The 22,416-nt window shown below is 35.8% G+C and overlaps 3 protein-coding genes, 1 non-coding gene and 1 pseudogene across 6 annotated transcripts; 3 read left to right on the forward strand and 2 right to left on the reverse strand.

Moving 5' to 3' along the window:
- The first annotated feature begins 829 nt into the window (after nucleotides 1-829).
- LOC146919625 (phytosulfokines-like) lies at nucleotides 830-1,554 on the forward strand. The gene is made up of 2 exons (XM_085713041.1): nucleotides 830-1,076; nucleotides 1,181-1,554. The coding sequence occupies exons 1-2, from the start codon at nucleotides 960-962 to the stop codon at nucleotides 1,292-1,294; spliced, it is 231 nt and encodes a 76-aa protein (XP_085569167.1). The 5' UTR covers nucleotides 830-959; the 3' UTR covers nucleotides 1,295-1,554.
- Nucleotides 1,555-6,577: 5,023 nt separating this feature from the next.
- LOC146919626 (uncharacterized) lies at nucleotides 6,578-13,021 on the reverse strand. The gene has a single exon (XM_085713042.1). It carries the CDS (start codon nucleotides 10,840-10,842, stop codon nucleotides 8,545-8,547), a length of 2,298 nt encoding a protein of 765 aa, XP_085569168.1. The 5' UTR covers nucleotides 10,843-13,021; the 3' UTR covers nucleotides 6,578-8,544.
- LOC146919627 (small nucleolar RNA R71) lies at nucleotides 10,229-10,336 on the forward strand. Its single transcript, XR_015012998.1, has one exon. It is a non-coding gene; the product is annotated as a small nucleolar RNA R71 (small nucleolar RNA).
- A 134-nt stretch (nucleotides 13,022-13,155) lies between the features above and the next one.
- Nucleotides 13,156-14,949, reverse strand: LOC146919628 (protein PHLOEM PROTEIN 2-LIKE A10 pseudogene; annotated as a pseudogene). The gene has a single exon (XR_015011555.1). The product of XR_015011555.1 is annotated as a protein PHLOEM PROTEIN 2-LIKE A10 pseudogene (transcript).
- Nucleotides 14,950-16,653: 1,704 nt separating this feature from the next.
- LOC146919629 (ACT domain-containing protein ACR1-like) lies at nucleotides 16,654-21,021 on the forward strand. Of its 2 annotated transcripts, none has more exons than XM_085713043.1 (8): nucleotides 16,654-17,097; nucleotides 17,405-17,555; nucleotides 17,654-17,699; nucleotides 18,434-18,548; nucleotides 18,784-18,851; nucleotides 19,410-20,075; nucleotides 20,185-20,292; nucleotides 20,394-21,021. In XM_085713043.1, exons 2-8 carry the CDS (start codon nucleotides 17,485-17,487, stop codon nucleotides 20,781-20,783), a joined length of 1,464 nt encoding a protein of 487 aa, XP_085569169.1. In that variant the 5' UTR covers nucleotides 16,654-17,097; nucleotides 17,405-17,484; the 3' UTR covers nucleotides 20,784-21,021. The 2 variants fall into 2 exon arrangements, with proteins under 2 accessions (XP_085569169.1, XP_085569170.1); XM_085713044.1 differs by having other exon boundaries at nucleotides 17,665-17,699.
- The last annotated feature ends 1,395 nt before the right edge of the window (nucleotides 21,022-22,416 follow it).

Below are 22,416 nucleotides of genomic sequence, written 5' to 3' on the forward strand. Positions count from 1 at the left end.
TTGGTTGGTCCGCACAACGTAGCCAAGAAACGAATTTTAATAGAAGACCCCCATCACCAATTTTCCAACGACTCTTTAAAAAAAAAACAATTTTCCCACGATGTCCTTCATTTAGCACTATCAAAGAATTACAAATACTACCCCAAATATAGGTGGGTATAACCAATGGTTGCGCCGAAAAAATTCCCTTGCAAAAATTATTTAGCTTTGAAAATTTTTGTCATTAAATAATTGATGTATTTGATTTATAATATATATTAAATACGTCAGTTATTAATAAAACTAAGAAATGATTTTATGTTATAATAATATCTGGGGAATTAGTCACTTTAGTCCCTGAATAGGAAATGAGTCGTCACTTTAGTCCCTAAATGCAGATAAATTGCAAAATAGTCTCTGAATGTAGACTCTGTTAGTCAATTTAGTCCTTGAATGCAGACTTCGTTAGTCAATTTAGTCCCTGAATGTAGACTCCGTTAGTCACTTTAGTCCCTGAAATTGACCAACAGAATCTACATTCAGAGACTGTATTGCAATTTCTCTGCGTTCAGGGATTAAAGTGACTACTCATTTCCTATTCAGGGACTAAAGTGACTAATTCCCCAATAATATATGGATGAAGTAATGTGAATAAGTAAAAATATTCAAACTAAACATTTAGTCAATACCGAAAGGAAGTGAGTAATGTATTTTTACTTTTGACAGGGAGTAAGTAATTTATGTAATCACCTCATTCCAACTCATCTAGATGTCCATTTCTTCTTTCTTATTTTGAACAGTCTTTTTCTTCTTAGAATTTGATTATCGGCTGCAATAGAACCTTTAATTAAAGGTTCACACTTACAGTTCACACCTCCTTTTCCTCTATAAATTCCTTGCTTCAAACAACTCAACAGACACATATTCTTCTTCTTTTCTTTATTTAACTTTCTTGTTGCCTTCCCTAAAATAATACAAATATGAACAAAATTGCAGCCCTATTCTTCATGACCCTGTTCCTCTCCTGCATGCTCACCCACTCTTCACGCCCTGAACCATCTTTTCAAAAGAAATCTTTGGTAGCAACACAGAATCAGGTTGGTAAATGCTATTATTCATTTTTTTGTTAATTTTTATACAACTTTTTCATGTCTTTTATTGGTGCTTAACAAGTGTATGTTTCCATCTACATTTCATATAGGATGTTGATGCAGTTGATAAAATTTGTGAAGGAGTTGAAGAGGAAGAATGCTTGATGAGGAGGACACTTGTTGCTCACATCGACTATATTTATACGCAGAAGCATAACCCTTGAAACAATCTTCACCATCCTTGTTTTCATCACTTATCTATTTCTAGTATTTTTCAGTACATAAGGTTCTGGTTTCTGGTTTCTGGTTTCATTTGAACCAATCTGCCAGAGGTTATTTACTTACCTTTCTGCTAATGATATATACACATGATAGCACAATAGAAAAGTGTAATAGAAGAGCGGAGAGACGGACGGTGTGTTCTTATGCACAAACCGAGTGTCTGTCTGAACACTAGTATGCTATAAAATATTAAATTATGTTATACTTTTGTGTTTGATGGTATGTTTACTAACTTGTATGCTCCATCAATCCATAATTATTATAAATATTATAGAAAAATATATGTTCGTAAATATTAGTCATCTTTTAAATTACATGTTTATTATTTTTTATATAAATATAATTATTATTAATAATGCTAATAAAATAAAAGTCATTATCAAATATACAAATGGTAATTTAGTAATAGTTATATGTAAAATATACACATTAATTATTCTATCAATTTATTTAGTTTATGTGAAAAGTTGAAAGGGACTTATGAAAAGGAGAGAGTTCCTTTAATTGAAGGATATAATCACTCTTCTCTTCCTTTATTTAAAATTGGACATTCAAAAACCATATGATATTCTTATATTTATAAGAAAATGGAGGTTATTATATTTATAAGTTTGCCTAGCCACAAACCTAGACCATAAATTAAACTACTTTATTTCTATGGTTTTCAAACGCTTGTGAATTGTAATACTAAGCGAGCTTGTGCATGAAGCTGCATAAAAGTGTTCCTCAATGAAATTATCAAATCACAGAAGAGCATACATCAATCACATTGAATCCATTAATTATCACAACAGTAGTATTTATGATAATCTTCTTTTTAAAATTAAATTATGGCTGAGAAAATAAGTGACAGAAAAAAGTACACCGTGACCGTGAGTATTTGACTTGTTAAGGGGCAACCATAACTGTATTTAATGCAAGCTATTACTCTCATCTGACTCAAATATTGAATGTGATCAACAACCTTTGCGGCTTCTTCAGATGGCCATATTGATCAAATTGGTTGATGGTTGAGCCTAAAGTTATAACTTCAGATATTATTTTAGACTTTATTTGACTTCCATATAAAGAGATATACGCAGCTAATGAAAGGACATGCATTTTGATGTTGTAGCAGGTTATCTCATACAGATATACCGTACAATACAGTGTGCCATATCACAGTTTAATACATCAACACCAAAACGCACCACTACCTCTAATTCAAATACTAAAATTACATCAACATATACAATGCAATAATTGATTTTTTTGGGACTTGTTCGGGTGTTTAGCAGGCAAGAACTTTGGGTAAAAGGAAAAGGAGGAATAAGAAATGGAGGAAATGATAGTCTCCCAATTTGAATGGGGTTAGGAGTTCATTTTTCTTCATAATACAATATTCCAAAAATGGAAGAAGTCAAAATTGTTTTAAATGAGAATTTGGAGTGTTTGAATAAATTCTTCAAATCCAATCTATATTGATATAATACTCTCAATTTAAATTATAGTAAATTATGTTTTCTGCAAAGTTCTTCCTCCAAAATTTTCTCTTCTACACTCTACTCCCTCCAAAATTCTTCATTTCCCTCCAAACTCCCAAACCCTTAGTCACTCCCGATACATAGGGGTGTTCAAACAATTCAGTTAACTGCACCAAACTATGAACCAAACTGCATCCAACCCTGTTTTGGACTGAACCATTTCAAACAGTTTTGAACTGAACCACTTTTTCAAACCAGTTCCAGTGCAGTTTAAATCCGGTTCAGAACCGGTTTGAATTTAAGAACTTTTTTTAAAAAATAAAATAAAATTATCTGCAAAATGTTTAACATCCCGAGAACAAAATTAACACCACTGGTCTTCCAATCTGATATATTGCATAAATCAGATTTCTAGCACATTTCTAGCACTAAACACAAAACCCTCACTTACCTGATCGGAGCGAAAAGGATTGAAACCGGAACCAGAACCTTCATTTTCAACTGCGGTGGCGGTGGTTCTGGTCTTAGACCTTGCGGTTTGTGACGCTGATTGCTTCCTGAGTTTGACAAGTCTCGGCTTCGACCTTCCACGTGCGGTTGCGGCGGTAGGAGGATTGACGGCGTCGGCGTTGAAAGGAGCAAAGGGGAGAGGAGAATGTGGAGTTGTGTCATCTGAGTTGATCGGAGAAGGTAAGTGCATCGGAGCCGGTGACATTGAATTTGGGATGAGTAGGGTTTTCGAATTGAGTTTGTGGTGTTGTTTGTTGCAACGGGTTGAAGAGTTCAAATTCACACGCACTCTTCAACGCTAATCAAATTTGGTTGGGTTAATTGAGTGATTAATTGATTGCAAAAACCGGTTTAAAATGGTAAATCGGTTCGAAACTGGTTCGAAATAAATAAACCGGTTCAGAACCGGTTTTAAACCGAACTGGAACTGGTTTGAAAAATAAACCAGTTTTTTTTAAAGTGGTTTTAAAAACTGAATTGTATCCATTAATGTGGTTCAGTTCCAATTCAGTTTAGAACCATGAACACCCCTACCGATACAGATACTTCCGGCTTATTCCACACTGTCAAGCCCCAAAATTTGTTAAAGAAAGACAGCAGTTCAAACTAGGGGTGTAGGTTTACTAAACCATATATAAGAAAAATCATTTTCAAATTAAATGTTTATGATTGAACAAAATTAATTCCTAAAAATTGGTTTATGATTTCATAAATCTGGTTTTTGAAATGGATTAGATTTAGAAACGCAGTTGAATCAGAAAATTTTATATTAATGCAAAATCTACATTTAAAATGAATCAGAAAATAGCAGTGGTGACAAATATAAACCAATCTCAATCACATAATCCTTCATGAATGATAAGTCGAATATTCACAGAGATTTTAAGAAAGGGAAGGTGTTAAGATAGTTATGGTTTGTTAGTTAAGTGTGTGTTAGTCAATTTGGAATTAGTTAGGAGTTAGTTACTTCATTAGTAAGAGTAGTTAAATTCTATAAATAGGACTAATTTACTATCTTTTATCAATCAATATGCTTTCTTATGAGCTTTTACCTCATGAGTATTCCTATGCTCTCTTTCTCTCGTATGAGTCTGATCTACGGCACTATGATCCCATGATTCTTCACAAAAGGGAACACCAATAATGGCTCAGAGCAGTTGAAACCGTAGAGTTATGGGCGCAGATAGGGACAATGGCAACCGAGCTGCGATATCGGTGGAAGAGGGCTGTTTTTTTGGAGCATGAGATAGTGACCTCGGAGGTGAGGCACGGGGGAGGGAGAAAGGGAAACTGCAACCATTACATCATACACCCCCAAAGAAATGAGACTCTATGTTCCTCAACATCATTTTGAAATAGCCCAGAATGAGGCCAATTCAAACCAAGACAACCAGCACTTGGTGTTATGACAATGAGATGCACCAGCTTCCATAATCTGGTTCAGCGAAATTCTGCTCCCTTCCTCCCAAGTCAAGACCAGCCCACCACAAGACCTTCCATGTTTCTCAGCATCTTTCTAATTTACTGCATAACAAATTCCAGAGCCGAATGGTATATTCTTTCCAACCACACAACAAACTTAGTATTCCCTGTTTATATATATGCACATGCAGCAAGTGACAGAATTACAGACTGTAACAATAAACTGTGCACCACATTTCTTATCCAACCACTCAACTCTTTTGTTTCTAAATTCTAGTAGGTTTTACTAAATCAGACCGAGGCAGGCCTGCAGATTCAAGCACCATTGTGAGATGGTGTATGTAATTGAGATTGTTCACTTTAATTTTCAACCAATTCCAACTTCCAAGCTACAACATTTCCTCATACACCAAGTCTTCCACCTTGACTTCACTGTCGTGAAGTACTTTCCCGTTTCTTGTCTTCCATATATGCAAATAACAGATATGTTGCTTGCTGTTCGAAAACTCAGTGGCCACCAAATGATTTGTCAGTGACTATACGGGTGATCTTTGAGTGGTCTAGAAAACACTCAGTCGGTATACACTTTGTTCCATAGTGTAACAAAGTGTATATAGGGCTAAATCTTAATCTACATAGCAAGAGTGATCTACCAAGTACTTGACCGATATCCAGAGTTCTATTTATGATATGAAACAACAGATTACAACCCACAATTAGCTAGCTAATATATAACAACTATCTCTTTACGATTCCTATTAAAATGGCAGTGAAAATGTAGTCTGTGCTGATCTGAACTTCTACTAATATGATATATGAAGCAAGCAAACTATGTACCGAACATTTCGTAAGTACAATTCCAAGTGCAATGACAGGGCCGCAAGTGTACGGCTATGTCGGTTTTAGTATAAAAAGTATCGTATCCACAGAGACCAATTTAACAACTACCGAAGTTTTACTGTGTTTATCTAAGGCGAAATCAAAATATTTTGGAATTTGCACGGAATAAAATAGGTTTTAATTAATTTATGGACAAGGAGAGACCAAAACGAAGGTTTCCGTCGACTTCCGTCACTCACGTAAATTATTGCGCTAATTAAATGGTAACGAGAGAATTAAAACTGCTTGTAAAATTTATCGAACAAGAGACAATGTTTGCTTTCGCAACACGTTGTCGGAATTTCTAGACACGTAATAACCTACTTTCGTAGCGTATAATTACAGGCCTAAAAATTTCTTTTTCTAAATTCAATAAACTCTTAATTAAAAGAAAAGAAATGCTTTCGCTTTAACCTTTTCTATTAAAAACTTGATATTTTTCTAAGTCGGATATCGTTTTCGCTCTTTCGATGCGTAAACGATATCTCGGTATCTCTACTTTCGTAGTAGATTTTTAACAATTACAAAACAGAATTTTTCAAAACAATTGTTTAAATTCTCGTTACACTAAAAGACGCGCGTAATTTACATGAGTTCCGTCGGTACGACGGAACCTCGTTTTGGACTCAATTTAGACTACTCAGACATAATTAAATTATACACTAAAATTACTTTTGCATGATTCATATTAAAAAAAAAAAAGCAAATAAAGTAACCGAACCTGGAATAAGTTGGAAACTTTATTAAAGAGAACAGCCACGCCAGTAGCAATTCAAAGCGATTGGAATTGAAAGAGAAGAGCCACGCAGCAACAATTGTGTTATATATATGGAATGGAATACGGCACACAACAAACTAGCTGAATCGGAAATCAATAGTAGTTAGTAATAACAGCAGCAGCAAATGAAGTTATGGAAAAGGTCAACAGGTAGCCAATTAATAATATTACTATGGTAGAATTTGTGCATAACCGATTCATGAATATGTAAAGGCACATCAGCAATGGAATTAGCGTGCTTCAATAGAATAAAAACAGTGGCAATGAAACTAACAAGGATTGGAATTAAATAATCGTAAAACAAAAACTCTCAAGGTCCTTAACGATGCAATAGCTAGCGTGAATGAAACGGAAAAACTAATTGAAATTAGTAACGTGAATGAGCAATATCATTGGCAACGTGAATGCAAAGAATAAAGGGACAATTCAAACTTTGAATTAAATTGAATGTAAAATATACTGTAGAACTGTATTGTGAATTACGGTATCTAGGGTTCTAGTAAAATAAAACTGAAAATAGAAAAATAAAAACTCCGGTCCTCTCAATTGAGTGTCTCTTGTGCTTTTATAGTCAAATTTTTGAGCAGAAAAATTGCCAAAGGTCGTTGGGCTTGTGACATATATTTCTTTTTTTTCCTCTTTTTCCTTCACTTCTGCTTTTTACACCTTCTGTTCCTGAAACACATAAAAATGCCAGCCAGTAACCGTGCAAAACACAATAATTAACTCTAAAATAAATGAAAAACAAACTATTTAAACAATGTATTTTGCATGTTATCAAACTCCCCCATACTTGAACCATTGCTTGTCCTCAAGCAAAATGCAAGGGACGACAACAACATAATTCAGAAAAATAAAATGAACTAAAAATCAATTGCATTTTTATTTTTCAAGGCTTTGTTCTCAGGATGCATTTATCACAACCTAAACACTTTTCAAGGGTCACATCAACCCTACAACAGTTTCAATTGAGTGTGTGTGTGGAGTCCAGCTTTTTATTGCGCCTGTGTAAGAGGTATTATGAGGAAACAGGTTCTAACTTCAACAGTAAATCAACCGAGAAAAGTCATTTCTTCATTTCATATAAGAGAGATGGGAATTTAGTTAGAACTAAATTAACAATTTAAGCACAAGGGGATGCAGATTGCTTAGGGGCTATCTATCCTCATAGGAAGTCTTTATGGAGAGGGTGTCCTTTCCTCCTAGATTCAAAATCACCCTAAGTAGTGCTGCAAAAAATTTTATCATCTCCGCGTAGGAAGTCTTTATGGAGAGGGTGTCCTTTCCCCCTAGCTTTGATGAATTTATTTCCTCTTTTGAGGGATTTGGAACTTAAGTTCAATTTAGGGAGTCACCACCACATTTAGGAAGTCAGAGAGAGGGTGTCCTTTCCTCCACATGTTGGTGCCATTCTCCCGCCCCATTTTAGTTTAACATATTATAACAATAAAGCACATTATTTCCCACACAAACTTATACTACTTTTACTCTAAAGACTTTTAAGGGTCTAAGTTACCATTAAAGTTAGAACGTGCTCCTTAAAATACCTACTCATACACTTACTCAAAGACTGCAACTTTGTGCTTTTCTCAAAAAGAGAATTTTCACATTGAAACATGATATGAGTTTAGTGAAACTTAAAAAGGGAAAGGGTGTTTACATGCATAAAGTCATCATCGAACTCAGCCTTAAATTTATTTTTATTTTTTTTTTATTTTTGAAATTTTATTGGTTCATAAAACGGGAGAATTAGACAACAAAGCAAAAACTACACATTTTTTTTTGACTCGATAATTAAGACTTAGACTGTTAAGGTGGGAAATTCCTCCCCCACACTTAAAACTGACATTGACCTCAATGGAAATAAATAAAAATAAAAGAAAAGGAAAGACACTACCTGGTAGATCAATCGTCGTCTGGGTCATCTGGGGGCATCCAATGATGCTGGATCATCCATATATCCTTGCCAATTTTTTTCTCTCTTGCCTTTGGGACATGCCACCTATCCTTGTCAACTCTGACTGATCTTTTTATTTCTTTAAAAAAAATACATAAAAATAAGGTCAATAAATAAAACCTGTGGGTTGCCTCCCACGCAGCGCTTCATTTAACGTCGGTAGCTCGACGCCTTACTCAGCTTTCAGGGGGGTTCCAACCTATAAGTCGAGAGTGACTCTGACGAGTACTCCTTAACACACCGATCTATGGTATCAACAAGGCAGCATGAGTCATTAATTGATGAGCTTTTCATAAATTTGGATAAGAGGAACTCAATTTTTTCATCTCCAACCTCAAAGGTTATTTTTCCCTTCTTCACATCTATAATAGCACCAGCGGTAGCTAAAAAGGGTCTTCCTAGGAGGATAGGAATGTGAGCGTCTTCACTTATGTCCATCACCACAAAGTCAGTGGGAATGTATAGCTGACCAATTCTTAGAGGAACATCTTCCAGTATTCCAACTGGGTATTTTATGGATCGGTCAGCTAGCTGTAGGGACATTTTTGTTGGTTTCAACTCTCCTAGATTGAGCCTCTTGTAGATAGACAGAGGCATGAGACTCACACTAGCACCTAAATCACAGAGAGCTTTATCAATGACGTAGTTGCCAATAACACAAGGAATAGAAAAACTCCCTGGATCTTTCAATTTAGGTGGCATCTTGTTTTGAATGATAGCACTACACTCCTCAGTGAGTGCTACAGTATCATCGTCATCAACCTTCCTCTTATTTGTCAGAATTTCTTTTAAGAATTTCGCATAAGAAGGCATTTGAATGATAGCCTCTATGAAAGGGATGTTGACATGGAGCTTCTTCAAGAGCTCAATAAACTTCTTAAACTGACACTCACTCTTTGACTTAGCTAGTCTCTGAGGGAACGGGATCAGAGGTTTGTAGGGTGGTGGAGGTACATAGGGTTTCTCTTTTTCTTCCTCCACAACCTCTTTTCTCTTTAAGATTTGCTCACTCTCTGTAGGCATAGACTCCATTTCAGCGCCTTTCTTCTCACCTGGGCTCTCTAACTCTTTTCCACTGCGCAGGGTAACAGCATTCAGCTCCCCTTTTGGGTTTGTTTGAGGTTGCGCAGGGAATGTTCCTAATGGTGCAGCTGCAGATGCTTGCTGTTGGGCCACTTGAGAAATTTGTGTTTCCAACATCTTGCTATGAGTGGCCAACATATCAACTTTAGATGCAAGCTGCTTAATCATTTCATTAGTGTGGATATTCTGATTCAAGAATTCTTTGTTCTGTTGGGTCTGAGCCATGACGAAGTTTTCCATCATTAGCTCCAGGTTAGACTTTTGAGGAGCAACAGGGGCTGCTCTTTGACCTTGGAAACCAGGGGGTGCAATGGGTGCAAGATTTTGCGAATAGGTGGGATTGCTATTTTTATATGGGAAATTAGGATTTCTTTGCCCGTATGGGTTCCCATGCGCGTAGTTTACCTGGTCCGTAGCGACTAACAGATGACACTCAGTAGGAGTGTGTCCAGGTGTACCGCAAATCTCACAGTTAGGGGCCACAACGGCCACGGGGGCAGGTGGAGTGATGGTTAGACTATCTATCTTTTTATATAGCGCATCAACTTTAGCGCTCAGATGATCAAAACTGCTAACCTCGTACATCCCTGCCTTGGGCTGGCCTTTTTCAGCTAGAGTGCGCTCGCTCCCCCATTGGTAATGGTTCTGGGCCATATCCTCGATCAGGCCCCAAGCCTCAGCAAACGGCTTGTTCATTAGAGCTCCTCCCGCAGCGGCATCGATAGTCATCCTTGTGTTATACAGGAGACCATTGTAAAAGGTATGGATGATCAGCCACTTTTCCAAACCATGATGCGGGCAAGCTCTCAAAACATCCTTGTATCTCTCCCACGCTTCAAAGAGCGATTCTCCGTCTTTCTGCATAAAGCAGGTAATTAGGTTCCTCAATTGTGCCGTTTTGCTCGGCGGGAAATACCTAGCGAGGAACGCCTTTTTTAATTCGTTCCATGTCGTTATGGAATTTGACGGCAGGGAATTAAGCCATGCGCTGGCTCTATCCCTGAGGGAGAAAGGAAACAAACGCAGGCGAATGGCTTCAGGGTCGACGCCATTCACTTTCAACGTCTCAGCGAACCGCACAAAGGTAGCAAGATGCAAGTTCGGGTCCTCCGTTGGGTTTCCGGAGAACTGATTTTGTTGAATTATCTGCACTAAGGAGGGTTTGAGCTCGAAGTTATTCGCCGCAATGGCAGGGCGAACAATGCTCGTATGAGGCTCCTCCTCAGAGGGCACAGCGAAATCCTTCAGTGGCCGGTTATCGTTGTTGTTGTCGCCCATTTCTGATTGAGTCTCAGACTGCGACGGGGTATCGATGAACAATCGGCGCCTAGCTCGAAAGTAGCGCTCAATTTCGTCAACGTAGCTGACTAGATTTTCGGCACTTCGGGTTTTTCGCATGCAAAGTTTTTTTTTTTTTTTTTTGATAAATAAAAGGGCCTTAGTCTAAACGGTGTAACAACGGAGTAGCGATATTGCCAAAAATTGGTCCCCGGCAACGGCGCCAAAAACTTGACAGGGCCGCAAGTGTACGGCTATGTCGGTTTTAGTATAAAAAGTATCGTATCCACAGAGACCAATTTAACAACTACCGAAGTTTTACTGTGTTTATCTAAGGCGAAATCAAAATATTTTGGAATTTGCACGGAATAAAATAGGTTTTAATTAATTTATGGACAAGGAGAGACCAAAACGAAGGTTTCCGTCGACTTCCGTCACTCACGTAAATTATTGCGCTAATTAAATGGTAACGAGAGAATTAAAACTGCTTGTAAAATTTATCGAACAAGAGACAATGTTTGCTTTCGCAACACGTTGTCGGAATTTCTAGACACGTAATAACCTACTTTCGTAGCGTATAATTACAGGCCTAAAAATTTCTTTTTCTAAATTCAATAAACTCTTAATTAAAAGAAAAGAAATGCTTTCGCTTTAACCTTTTCTATTAAAAACTTGATATTTTTCTAAGTCGGATATCGTTTTCGCTCTTTCGATGCGTAAACGATATCTCGGTATCTCTACTTTCGTAGTAGATTTTTAACAATTACAAAACAGAATTTTTCAAAACAATTGTTTAAATTCTCGTTACACTAAAAGACGCGCGTAATTTACATGAGTTCCGTCGGTACGACGGAACCTCGTTTTGGACTCAATTTAGACTACTCAGACATAATTAAATTATACACTAAAATTACTTTTGCATGATTCATATTAAAAAAAAAAAAGCAAATAAAGTAACCGAACCTGGAATAAGTTGGAAACTTTATTAAAGAGAACAGCCACGCCAGTAGCAATTCAAAGCGATTGGAATTGAAAGAGAAGAGCCACGCAGCAACAATTGTGTTATATATATGGAATGGAATACGGCACACAACAAACTAGCTGAATCGGAAATCAATAGTAGTTAGTAATAACAGCAGCAGCAAATGAAGTTATGGAAAAGGTCAACAGGTAGCCAATTAATAATATTACTATGGTAGAATTTGTGCATAACCGATTCATGAATATGTAAAGGCACATCAGCAATGGAATTAGCGTGCTTCAATAGAATAAAAACAGTGGCAATGAAACTAACAAGGATTGGAATTAAATAATCGTAAAACAAAAACTCTCAAGGTCCTTAACGATGCAATAGCTAGCGTGAATGAAACGGAAAAACTAATTGAAATTAGTAACGTGAATGAGCAATATCATTGGCAACGTGAATGCAAAGAATAAAGGGACAATTCAAACTTTGAATTAAATTGAATGTAAAATATACTGTAGAACTGTATTGTGAATTACGGTATCTAGGGTTCTAGTAAAATAAAACTGAAAATAGAAAAATAAAAACTCCGGTCCTCTCAATTGAGTGTCTCTTGTGCTTTTATAGTCAAATTCTTGAGCAGAAAAATTGCCAAAGGTCGTTGGGCTTGTGACATATATTTCTTTTTTTTCCTCTTTTTCCTTCACTTCTGCTTTTTACACCTTCTGTTCCTGAAACACATAAAAATGCCAGCCAGTAACCGTGCAAAACACAATAATTAACTCTAAAATAAATGAAAAACAAACTATTTAAACAATGTATTTTGCATGTTATCATGCAATTACCTGTCAGTCGTCAGATATCAACGATTCCACCTCTACTGATGATGAAAGAATGATAGGCAACAAAAAATTGCAATACATTCATTTAGTATAAGCACATATACAGAATAGGCAAGGCTAAGCCGGTTGATAAAATGCCAAAGTTTAAGAACAAGGGTTAAAAAGTAACAATTTTTACGCCAGTGGCAGTGGCTTTAACCCTTTTATTTTGGTGATCCTGAGTACCTTTCCATCAGATAGACAAGAGACTAATCACTTGAGATAAAAAAATCAGAGTCTCTTCAAGTAGGACTAACACACTCCTCATGCAAAACACTATAAAAAAAAGGAGGATTGCAGCTACTCAGAGTTAATAGGTCATAAGGAAATCTGAGTCAGCAGTCCACCCTCTCATAAGGAAACAGAGATTTTATATCGAAAGAAAGGAGAAAACATGACACCTAGTCAATATAAAAATCACATAAAACAACATATGCAGATTGGTGTATTTACAAGAAGCTACCAATTCAAGAGTTAGTGTCTTCATTACATGCCAAACAAAGAAGACTCCTAGATGTTGAATTTGAGGTTTTCTATGAGGAAGTTTCGGAAAGTGGCTGTCCCATGCATGTGTGATACAAAACAAGAGAAAACAGAACAGTAGGAAGTATCATATCATGTATAAGGTCACTGTACATCTTTTACTATATAAAGGTTTTCTAAATCATTTACATAATGAATCCATGCATGATATAAAGATATCATAATACAGCACTGAAGCAGCAGAATAAAACTTTCCTAGTTCAAATCACCAATCATATTCATTATCTACATGGCGAATGAAACTAGTAACCACCACTTAAGCAGGCACCAAAGCCCAATTGCAATCCATTATGTGCAGGCACAACGCGAGACATATTGCAACAATAACAGAGAATTTAGCTGCAGCATATCTCATAATCTCAACCACTTCCTCGTGAACATTGTGAGCACATCTTCTCACAGAACCACACAACGTTTGCAAAATAAACTCCATGAAAGATCTAACTGTCTCAAATGTGACCCTCCCAGTCACATCAAGAACAAGTCTCCTATTACTAGGAATAGCCAATGTGGATGAAACCTTGCTGACCCAACCACCTTTATCCTCTTTATCACAAACATCTCTTTCTGATTCAATACACGATGTCTCTACAGAACTTAGAGTTTCTCCAGCATCAAAATAAGAACCTGAACCTGAACCTGAACTATCGTTCGGGTTCGAGCTATTAAACACCTCATGAGACGTTTTAACAAGACTCTCTATAGCGCCATTACAAACATCAACCAACATTTCTCTAACCCTAGTCTCATGTTTCGGGTTAGTTAATCCAGAAAAGAATTCATCATAAGTATTGATATGCATTGTCTTATCAAGATAAACTGCAACCAATGTACTAACAAACAATTGAACAAAATTCCCAATCAGCTCCCCACACTTATCACTACAAACAACATCAACCCATTTCGGCACACCAGAATCCAAATCAGAACAACCCGATTCTCCACTTCTCGAATCCAACCCTCCACTGCATTTACCACCAGCATCTGAATAAAACCCAAGAACAATATTCCTAGCAAAACTTCCAACAACAACAGAAGCAAATCCCGAACCAGCCGGTGTAAACAATTTATCAAACACCTTGTCAGCAACATTTGAATCGGATTGATTTTCATCAGCCTGGCTCATGGATTGATAACCATTCACAATTCCAACAGTCACAGCACGTGTCACACTAGCCAAAGAATCCGAAAACTGTTCCGAGCGCGATAATTTCGCAATTTGATTCAAACTATTAGGAACTTGATCAGAATCAGATTGCAAAAAATTCTTGACATCTTTTGTGACAATACCAATGGTATCTGCAGATTCTGAAACAGCTTCTGCTACAGAAACTAAAGAACTCAGAAGCTTTGAAATTTTCTTTCTCTTTCGAGCTATGAATGGTGCGTGATAAGCACGGTAACTAACGTAACTGCTAAACCCGATTGAAACTAAGATTAAGGTCCATTTCTTTCTTTTACGGACATAATCGAAAGCGTTTTCAACTAATTGCAGTTCCATTAACTGAAAAATTAGTGACTAACGATGTAGATTAGAGAAAGTGAGAAATTTGAGGTGGAAATTATGGAGTATGGAAGAAGGTTTGCAATTGGTGGAAGAAACCATGGTTTTTAATTTACTTATCAATGGGTCACATTTGAATTATAACAGCCACTAAAATATTCATTTTTTTAATTGTGGGAGAGGGTGGGTTTGGACTTTATGGACACTTTATCTGTTTTGGGATAAAGCCCGTGAGATTAGAAGATTGCTTAGGGCAAAATTGAGGATTGAAAATCCCGCAAAATCTTGGCACAATTTTGTGCATGTTTTGAAGTTTTTGGTTCAACAAAAATCGGGGTACAATTTGGTAAAATCAGGACCGATTTTGCAGATAAGGTTTATATAGTATTGTATGAATGGCAAAATCGGGGCACGGTTTCTCAGGATTTGAGCACTATAAAAGGCTTCATTCTTCATGTTTTTAGAGAGGCTTCAAGAGAGCGAAACTTAGGAAATTAAAGGAGGTAACTTTAGGGTTCATGGTCTTTGGTGAGGTTTCTCTTGGGTTAGGAAACATTTGTAAACACCTTGAACGAGTGAAAATCATTGAGTGTATTGTTCTTTAGAGAGACTAGGAAAAAGGTAGAAATTAGGGTTTGTTCTTTGTGAGCTTGTTGAAGTTAATTTCTTGTAACCCTTTTATATCTCTTTGTAAAGAACTCATTGATAGTGAATTGGAGAGATCAATCTCTCCTTCGCGGTAGGTCAATTTGGACTGAACTGAGTAAACATTTTTTGTTGTGTTTGTTTCTCTTCTCTCTCTATATTTGCTTGTGGTTTTGTGCATTTCACTTGATTCCTAGATTATATCTAGATTTGTTGTTGTTGTTGCTGCTTGAGGTTACTTTGATATTAGTTGCTACTTTCCTTTACTCCATAAATCTAAGTTTATTAGTGTGAGATTTGAGTCTGAATTCACAACAATAATTACGGCTGGTGTCATAAACATTTTTCTTGGTAAACGGTCATGTAAACACTTTTCAATAAAGTTGGATGAAAAAGGGATCAACTTGTTACAAAGCAAAAATTAAAGGACTAACTTGTTCACTTTTACTGACATAAAAGACTAATTTAAAACTAAAAAGAATATTATGATACAAACGTTAAACTTAAAGTATCGCATAATGCATTTGACTATTAAAATATATCAAACTTTCCACAATGCATTTGACTATTAAACAAGACCAATTCACAATATATTTTTATTTCAAATGTCTTTAATTGTAAAGTTCTCAAATATTTTTATACATATATTCTTTAGTGTATCCGATCAATCCGACCCAAGCCAACATGATGTTTATCGGCTCGACTCAGTATGGGCTTTATCTCAAAAATATGCACATTCAAACTAAACCAATATGTATGTTTATGATCGGTTTAGGCAACAAGTTAGTTCATTCAAAACATAACCAAATTGACCCACAAACACCCCTACTTGAAAAACAAAATTTAGATGACTTGAGCAAAACGTTATGTTGACTAACAGAAGAATTTGACGGTGGGGGTATATTGATTAATGTTGTGCAATTTCAGGGGAGTAGTTGAAGTTTTGTTAATTTCAGGGATAATTGATGAATCTTACAATTTCAGAAGATAAGTGCCTATTTACTCAATTTAATTCATATTGATGAACTCCTTATTTAGTGAAATGGCTTGATTGTTGTTGTAGAAAAGTATTGGCTAATTGGGATTTTGGTGTGAAAAGTGACATTTTTGTCAAGTAAAAAAAACTTATGTGAAAAGGAACTGGTGCACACTGGCTCTGCAATTCCGGAAGGGATTCCCAACCGCAAATTTACACAAACAACATGATCATAGATATCATCTTATGCCACCACAATCTCACCATTGACTGTGTTTACAAGTTTTCCAGAGTATATATACCATAAGGGAGTGCCACCTAGAAAACAAGAGACACACGTGGCAGTATCTCAAAGTTCTCTCTCAAGCCTACCTGTTCCTAAGTCACTACTAGATTAGCCCCATTTTGCAAAGCAAAGAAAGGTGTTGTTCCACCAGATTCCCGATTCTAACGCCAAAACAAAACAAACCCTCGTATATTCATCCTATCACCAAAAGCCACGACTATTCTTAAAGAAGCATTTCCAGATTCTAATTTCTCAAAATATATATCACATTAATTCTCTTTAATACATATATATTTCCTTCTTTAATTTCATTTCCATTATCATCCCAAGATATTTGGAACGCTCTTTTGTATATATGACACTTTTTTTTTTTGAAGGATTGTATATATTAGTGGAGAAACCTAATTCCATGTTTTCATAATTCTACAACAATACCACACAAAACTGAGTCTTGCATTTCAGATTTCGTTTTGCTATACATATGCAACAAACAACACTTGTCTTTCCAGTTTCCACACCCAAAAATAGAAAATCAAGTTTTCTTTGATCCATTTCTTTCTCAAACCAAAACCTAAGGTAATTTCTTCGTAATTTCAGTTATTTTCATTTTTTTTTTCTGTTATGAATTCATTAGAATTAGAAGTTTCTGAGAACGACCAAGTTGGTTTGTTCCAAACAGAGTGATTAGATTAATTAGCAAGGAAGTGTAATTATGTAGCTAATTAATCGGGTTTCTGTTTCATCGCTTAGGAAACAAGATAACGGCTTCATTCGTTCCTATAATTATATGCATATTGTTTCACGTTATTATACTTTGAATATTTCAAAATTATGTACAGCCTGTGATTATGTGAATCTTTATTCTCTTTTTTTTCTTCTATAGAAACTCTTCTTCCCGCATTATCGCTAAAAATCCACCACAAAATTAAACAACTTGTGGAATTGTTCATAGTAGAAGAAAGAATGGACACAGTTTTTCATTCTCGTGTTGATAGAGAGATTGAAACACTTACTGAAAGATTACATCCAGCCAGGTAACACTTTGTTTTATGTGATTATTTATATTCCGATTAGTTAATTAATTATGTAGATTACTTTATCAGTACGTAATTAATTTTCTGCTAATTGGCAGGGTTTGTATAGACAATAATACTTGTAAAGACTGTACTGTTGTGAAGGTTCGATACAATTCTCTAATTTTTTTAATTCCTTTATGTCTTGTTTTGTAGTGATCTTGCAAAGTTCAAAATAAATCATGCCTCTTATGTATATAGAAATTTAATTTGGCTGGTATTCCTCTGAAAATGACGTCATGCTGTATTAAAAACTAGAGTCGGTTTATTCATAAAATATTCCAAAAAAGGACACACAAGTTTAGAAACTGGAAGGCATATGAAGTACAAAACCGAAGCGGACACTAGATACTTCGACACGTTTGAGAAAATAACACTATTTAACTTATGTTTAAAATCACGGTAAGTGACCATTGTGATTTTCCAAAAGCTACATTTTGTAGCTTCTGTGAAAATCACGACAGATCACCTTGATTCAGATATAACGATCATGATAACAATTATACATTTAATACAGTTATTTATGTCGGAGTCATGATGAAGGTATCGAATGTGTTGGACACTGAACACGTTTTTTATCAGAAGTGTTTAGAAGAACGTTGAAGGTATCGAATGTGTTGGACACTAAACACGTTTTTTATCAGAAGTGTTTAGAAGAACTGTTGTATCATAATTTATTATACATCCGTACCTAATTATAACAAAAAAAAGTTGGTAAAGAAGTTGGTAACTATAAGTCACTAGTAACCATAGCATTTTGACTTAATTTTCTTATGAAAAGTTAGTAACATTTATTTAATTACAATGAGAATTGTATTGAATGTTGCCGACATATACAGGTTGATAGTGCAAACAAGTATGGGATATTATTAGAGATGGTACAGGTGTTGACAGATCTTGACCTCATCATTTCCAAGTCATACATTTCCTCAGATGGTGGATGGTTTATGGACGGTAAGTGTTTATCCTTCTTAGAGTGGAATTCCTTTAACATTGTTTTTTCCTGTATTTTTCCATAAACCATGATAATGATAATTGATCAATTTATCACTAAAAAAAGCTACATTTATCATTTTTTTTGAGCTATTATTATGACTACCACATTATCATATGATATCAGCAAAAAAATTAGTGGTTCGGTTCTGATACAAGTTGTGTGGTGCGTGTCTCTTTATGTTACACAATGCAGTGTTCCACGTCACGGATCAAGCTGGCAAGAAGCTCACTGACAGGAACCTCATGCACCAAATTGAGAAGGTTTTTTTGTCTCTTCCTATCAATAAAATATTCAGTACCATACTTCTGATTGAATGTGTATTTAGTGTTCAATGTGTGTCAGTGTCATACACCGACACAATATTGGCATATGTCATTACAGTCAATTATATTATTTTCTCAGATAATTATCAGTTTTAATGTGTCATTTCGGTGTTGGCGTTGTGTTCGATGTGTTTCTCAATTGTTTCAATCATATGAAGTAACTAATTCAATTATACGAAATTAAATAGAAGATGTATTTATGTTCGTAGGAACTATGTACCACTTTTTTGTCTCTTCCTATCAATAAAATATTTTGTACCATACTTCTGATTGAATTCGTATTTAGTGTCCAAAGTGTGTCACTGTCATACACCGACACAACACTGACACATGTCATTATAGTCAATTATATCATTTTCTCAGAAAATTATCGGTTTTAATGTGTCATTTTGGTGTTTATGTCGTGTTCGGTGTGTTTCTCTATTGTTTCAATCATATGAAGTAACTAATTCAATTATATGAAATTAAACAGAAGATGTGTGTTTATGTTCACAGGAACTATGTGCCACAAGAGCAAAAGAGGACATAGATGATGAAGCAGAACTCCAAGGCTGCGCAGAATATTCACAGTCAAAATACTCAAAACAAATTGTGTCAAAGGAGAACACAGCATTGGAGATGAGTGGGATGGATAGACCAGGCCTACTATCAGAAATATCAGCAGTGTTGGTGAACATGAGCTGCAATGTCACCTCAGCAACAGCGTGGACCCACAATGGAAGAGTGGCCTGCATTCTTTACGTAGAAGAGGCATCCAAACCTGGGCCCATCAGGGACCCAAGACGGTTGGCCCAGGTAAAGGAACAGCTGGAGAGTGTTGTGGTGTCCCATGGTGAGAAGGGAGAAAGGAACAATGTGAGGTTGAGAAACTTTGCTGCCGGGCGCACACACACCGAACGAAGACTTCACCAGTTAATGTATGCCGACAGGGACTACGAGGGCTGTCGCGCCTGTCACGGAGACAGTAGCGGCGATCACAAAAAGGGGTGTGATGGGACTCATGTGTCTATTAGTAGATGCAAGGACAGGGGGTATTGGGTGGTGAACTTGGTGTGTAGGGACCGTCCCAAGTTGTTTTTTGATACGGTATGTGTGCTTAGGGACATGCAGTATGTAGTGTTTCATGCCGCCATTAGTTCCAAGAAATCCATAGCCGATCAGGTACTACATTGTCACCTTACAAGTCAATTTTATAATAAAGTTGAGTTAAAGTCAAACTATAAAAATTATGATGAACCCGTCATTAAATACATTGATCCATGTCTTGCAGGAGTACTATATAAGGCACAAGTGGAATGGTTTGGCTCTCAGAACCCAAAGTGAGAGGGAAAAGCTTATCTTATGCATAATAGCTGCAATAGAGCGTAGAGTGTCGCATGTAAGTCCTATAAAACCTAGCATTAAGATTTTCCTTTTATGTATCCTTATTATTATGCCATAATGCACTGATGGTGGTTTTTTATGTATGTTATGGTGCAGGGTTTAAGGGTTGATATTTGCACTGAAAATAAAACGGGTTTATTATCGAAAGTGACTCGTGTAATTCGCGAAAATGGACTATCAATACCAAGGGTTGAGATTGGAATGCGAGGAGATGATGTGGTAGGAACATTCTATGTCAGAAATCCTTCAGGTCAAGAAGTGAAACCAAATATAGTGGAATTGTTGAGACAAGAGTGTGGTGGATCCGTAGATGTAGTTACTGATCACAAAGCGCCTCGTAAGCTTTCTCGAACATCATCTTCCTCTTCCTCGTCGAGTAATAGTGAAAATAGTAGTATAGAGGATACGCCAAGACTTTCTATTGGAAGCAAGCTATGGTCTCAGATAGGAAAGATTTCAAGCAACCTTAGCCCCATTAAATCGTGAGATTCTCTCATATATGGAACTAGTGTTCTCCTTGAAGTTATGTCCCTGCCAAATATCTGTGTACATAGAAAGTTTTAGTTAGTTTTCATGTTTCTCATTATTCTTTAAAGCTAGAGAGAAAGTACTCTGGTGTGTTCATGGTGGTCACTCTGTACATATATATTTCTCACATGTATATATCCCAGGCTATTCCACAATGAGAAATAAAAACCACTAACTAATTTTTACACAAAAAAAATCATGTGGTATGAGCAGTAAGTCTTATAGGAAATGCTTTTGATTGATAGAAGTTGCTTGAAATTAGGCTTAGCCACGTTTAATTTGATATAAGCACAACTTTTTTAAAAGTACTATTTTAATATGTTTTGAGTTTAAAAATTGTTGTGTTTTAGCATTAAAATCACTTAAGAATTGCTCCAAATAGAGGGAGGAAGCATCACATAAAACTAACCTTTCCCTTGATTTTTATAAGCCGTGATTTTCCTTTCATGATTGATGTTACATATTCCAGTGTATGAACATTTGACCTAATCTTCCTTGACCAGGACTAGACAGAATTGGTGTAGAGCAAGTTAGGGATGGGCCCCCGGTCATGCTAATTGTGCAAAGTCAACTATAGACTCTAATTGCATGACTTCTCTAGATGATCGAATAACTTGCAACTTAGAAGGCAGAATTGAATTTTGTAAGAAAATAAAATGATAGAAAGAGACGTAGTGAAAAGACCTATTAAAGTCCAACAACGATGATATTCAAGGTTGGCTAAGTAAGACAGACATTATTGCCATTTGATTTAGAAGTCTCACTCAAATAATGTTTAATAAAAGAGCGGTGCTATATATCACAAATATAGCACTCACGAATTTGTCCCGAAGACGGTTAAGAACAACCTGTTTGTAATATATCATGGGGATCTTTTCTTGGTTTAATCCACTTTCATGAGTGTACGTATTTCATGATCCTTGTTCGTATTTATAGATGAGTTGGAGAGTGAATCACATAGTGCTGAAATGCACGCGGATGGAAGACAAAAGACCATAGATAAGTGATAACAAAATACATATTGAATGAGGGGAACATATGAGAGTGAACAATAAAACTAGTGGTTCTTTGAAGAAAATAAAAAATAAACTAGTGGTAATACGTGAATATGTTGTGTCGTGATAATTTCTTGATGTTTTTCTTCGCTATATTAATCATTTCTCTTAATAAAATATGAGAGACAGAGAGGGAGTATATTCACAAATTTTAGTGAATTCTAACTTATTTTCGGAAGAATAATGCTAGGAATATTCTATTTTCATCACTCACTCTTAGTATATGAAATATAAAATCAATAATGTGTTTCACCATTTTATGTGGAACATATTTTCAAAATAGAGGACTTTCATTAATTTCATTGAATAAGAGAGTCATCGTAGAATGAGGGAAAGAGTGATCCTAGCAAATTAAATTATTTACTATATGAACAATTATAAATTTTGAATTAGCAGGACCCTTATTTAAATAGACTACAAAAAATATCATATTTATTGTTTGAGAACCAAAAATATCATATTAAATAGTAAAATTAATTGAATTCTAGGCATAATTGGATCTTCTGTCTTTAATTTATGTACTTGTACCAAATATG

The sequence above is a fragment of the Medicago sativa genome, chromosome 5, assembly GCF_051527215.1.
Source record: "Medicago sativa cultivar Bolivia chromosome 5, Bolivia_mono, whole genome shotgun sequence".
Classification (NCBI taxonomy): Eukaryota; Viridiplantae; Streptophyta; class Magnoliopsida; order Fabales; family Fabaceae; genus Medicago; species Medicago sativa.

Bases quoted from the DNA above. Each gene is read 5' to 3' on its own strand.
- LOC146919625 (XM_085713041.1), top strand. From the start codon at position 960: ATGAACAAAATTGCAGCCCTATTCTTCATGACCCTGTTCCTCTCCTGC. The intron at 1,077-1,180 runs GTTGGTAAATGC...CATTTCATATAG, and splicing joins TGGTAGCAACACAGAATCAG to GATGTTGATGCAGTTGATAA.
- LOC146919626 (XM_085713042.1), bottom strand. From the start codon at position 10,842: ATGCGAAAAACCCGAAGTGCCGAAAATCTAGTCAGCTACGTTGACGAA.
- LOC146919629 (XM_085713043.1), top strand. From the start codon at position 17,485: ATGGACACAGTTTTTCATTCTCGTGTTGATAGAGAGATTGAAACACTT. The intron at 17,556-17,653 runs GTAACACTTTGT...GCTAATTGGCAG, and splicing joins GAAAGATTACATCCAGCCAG to GGTTTGTATAGACAATAATA. The intron at 18,549-18,783 runs GTAAGTGTTTAT...TACACAATGCAG, and splicing joins TGGTGGATGGTTTATGGACG to TGTTCCACGTCACGGATCAA.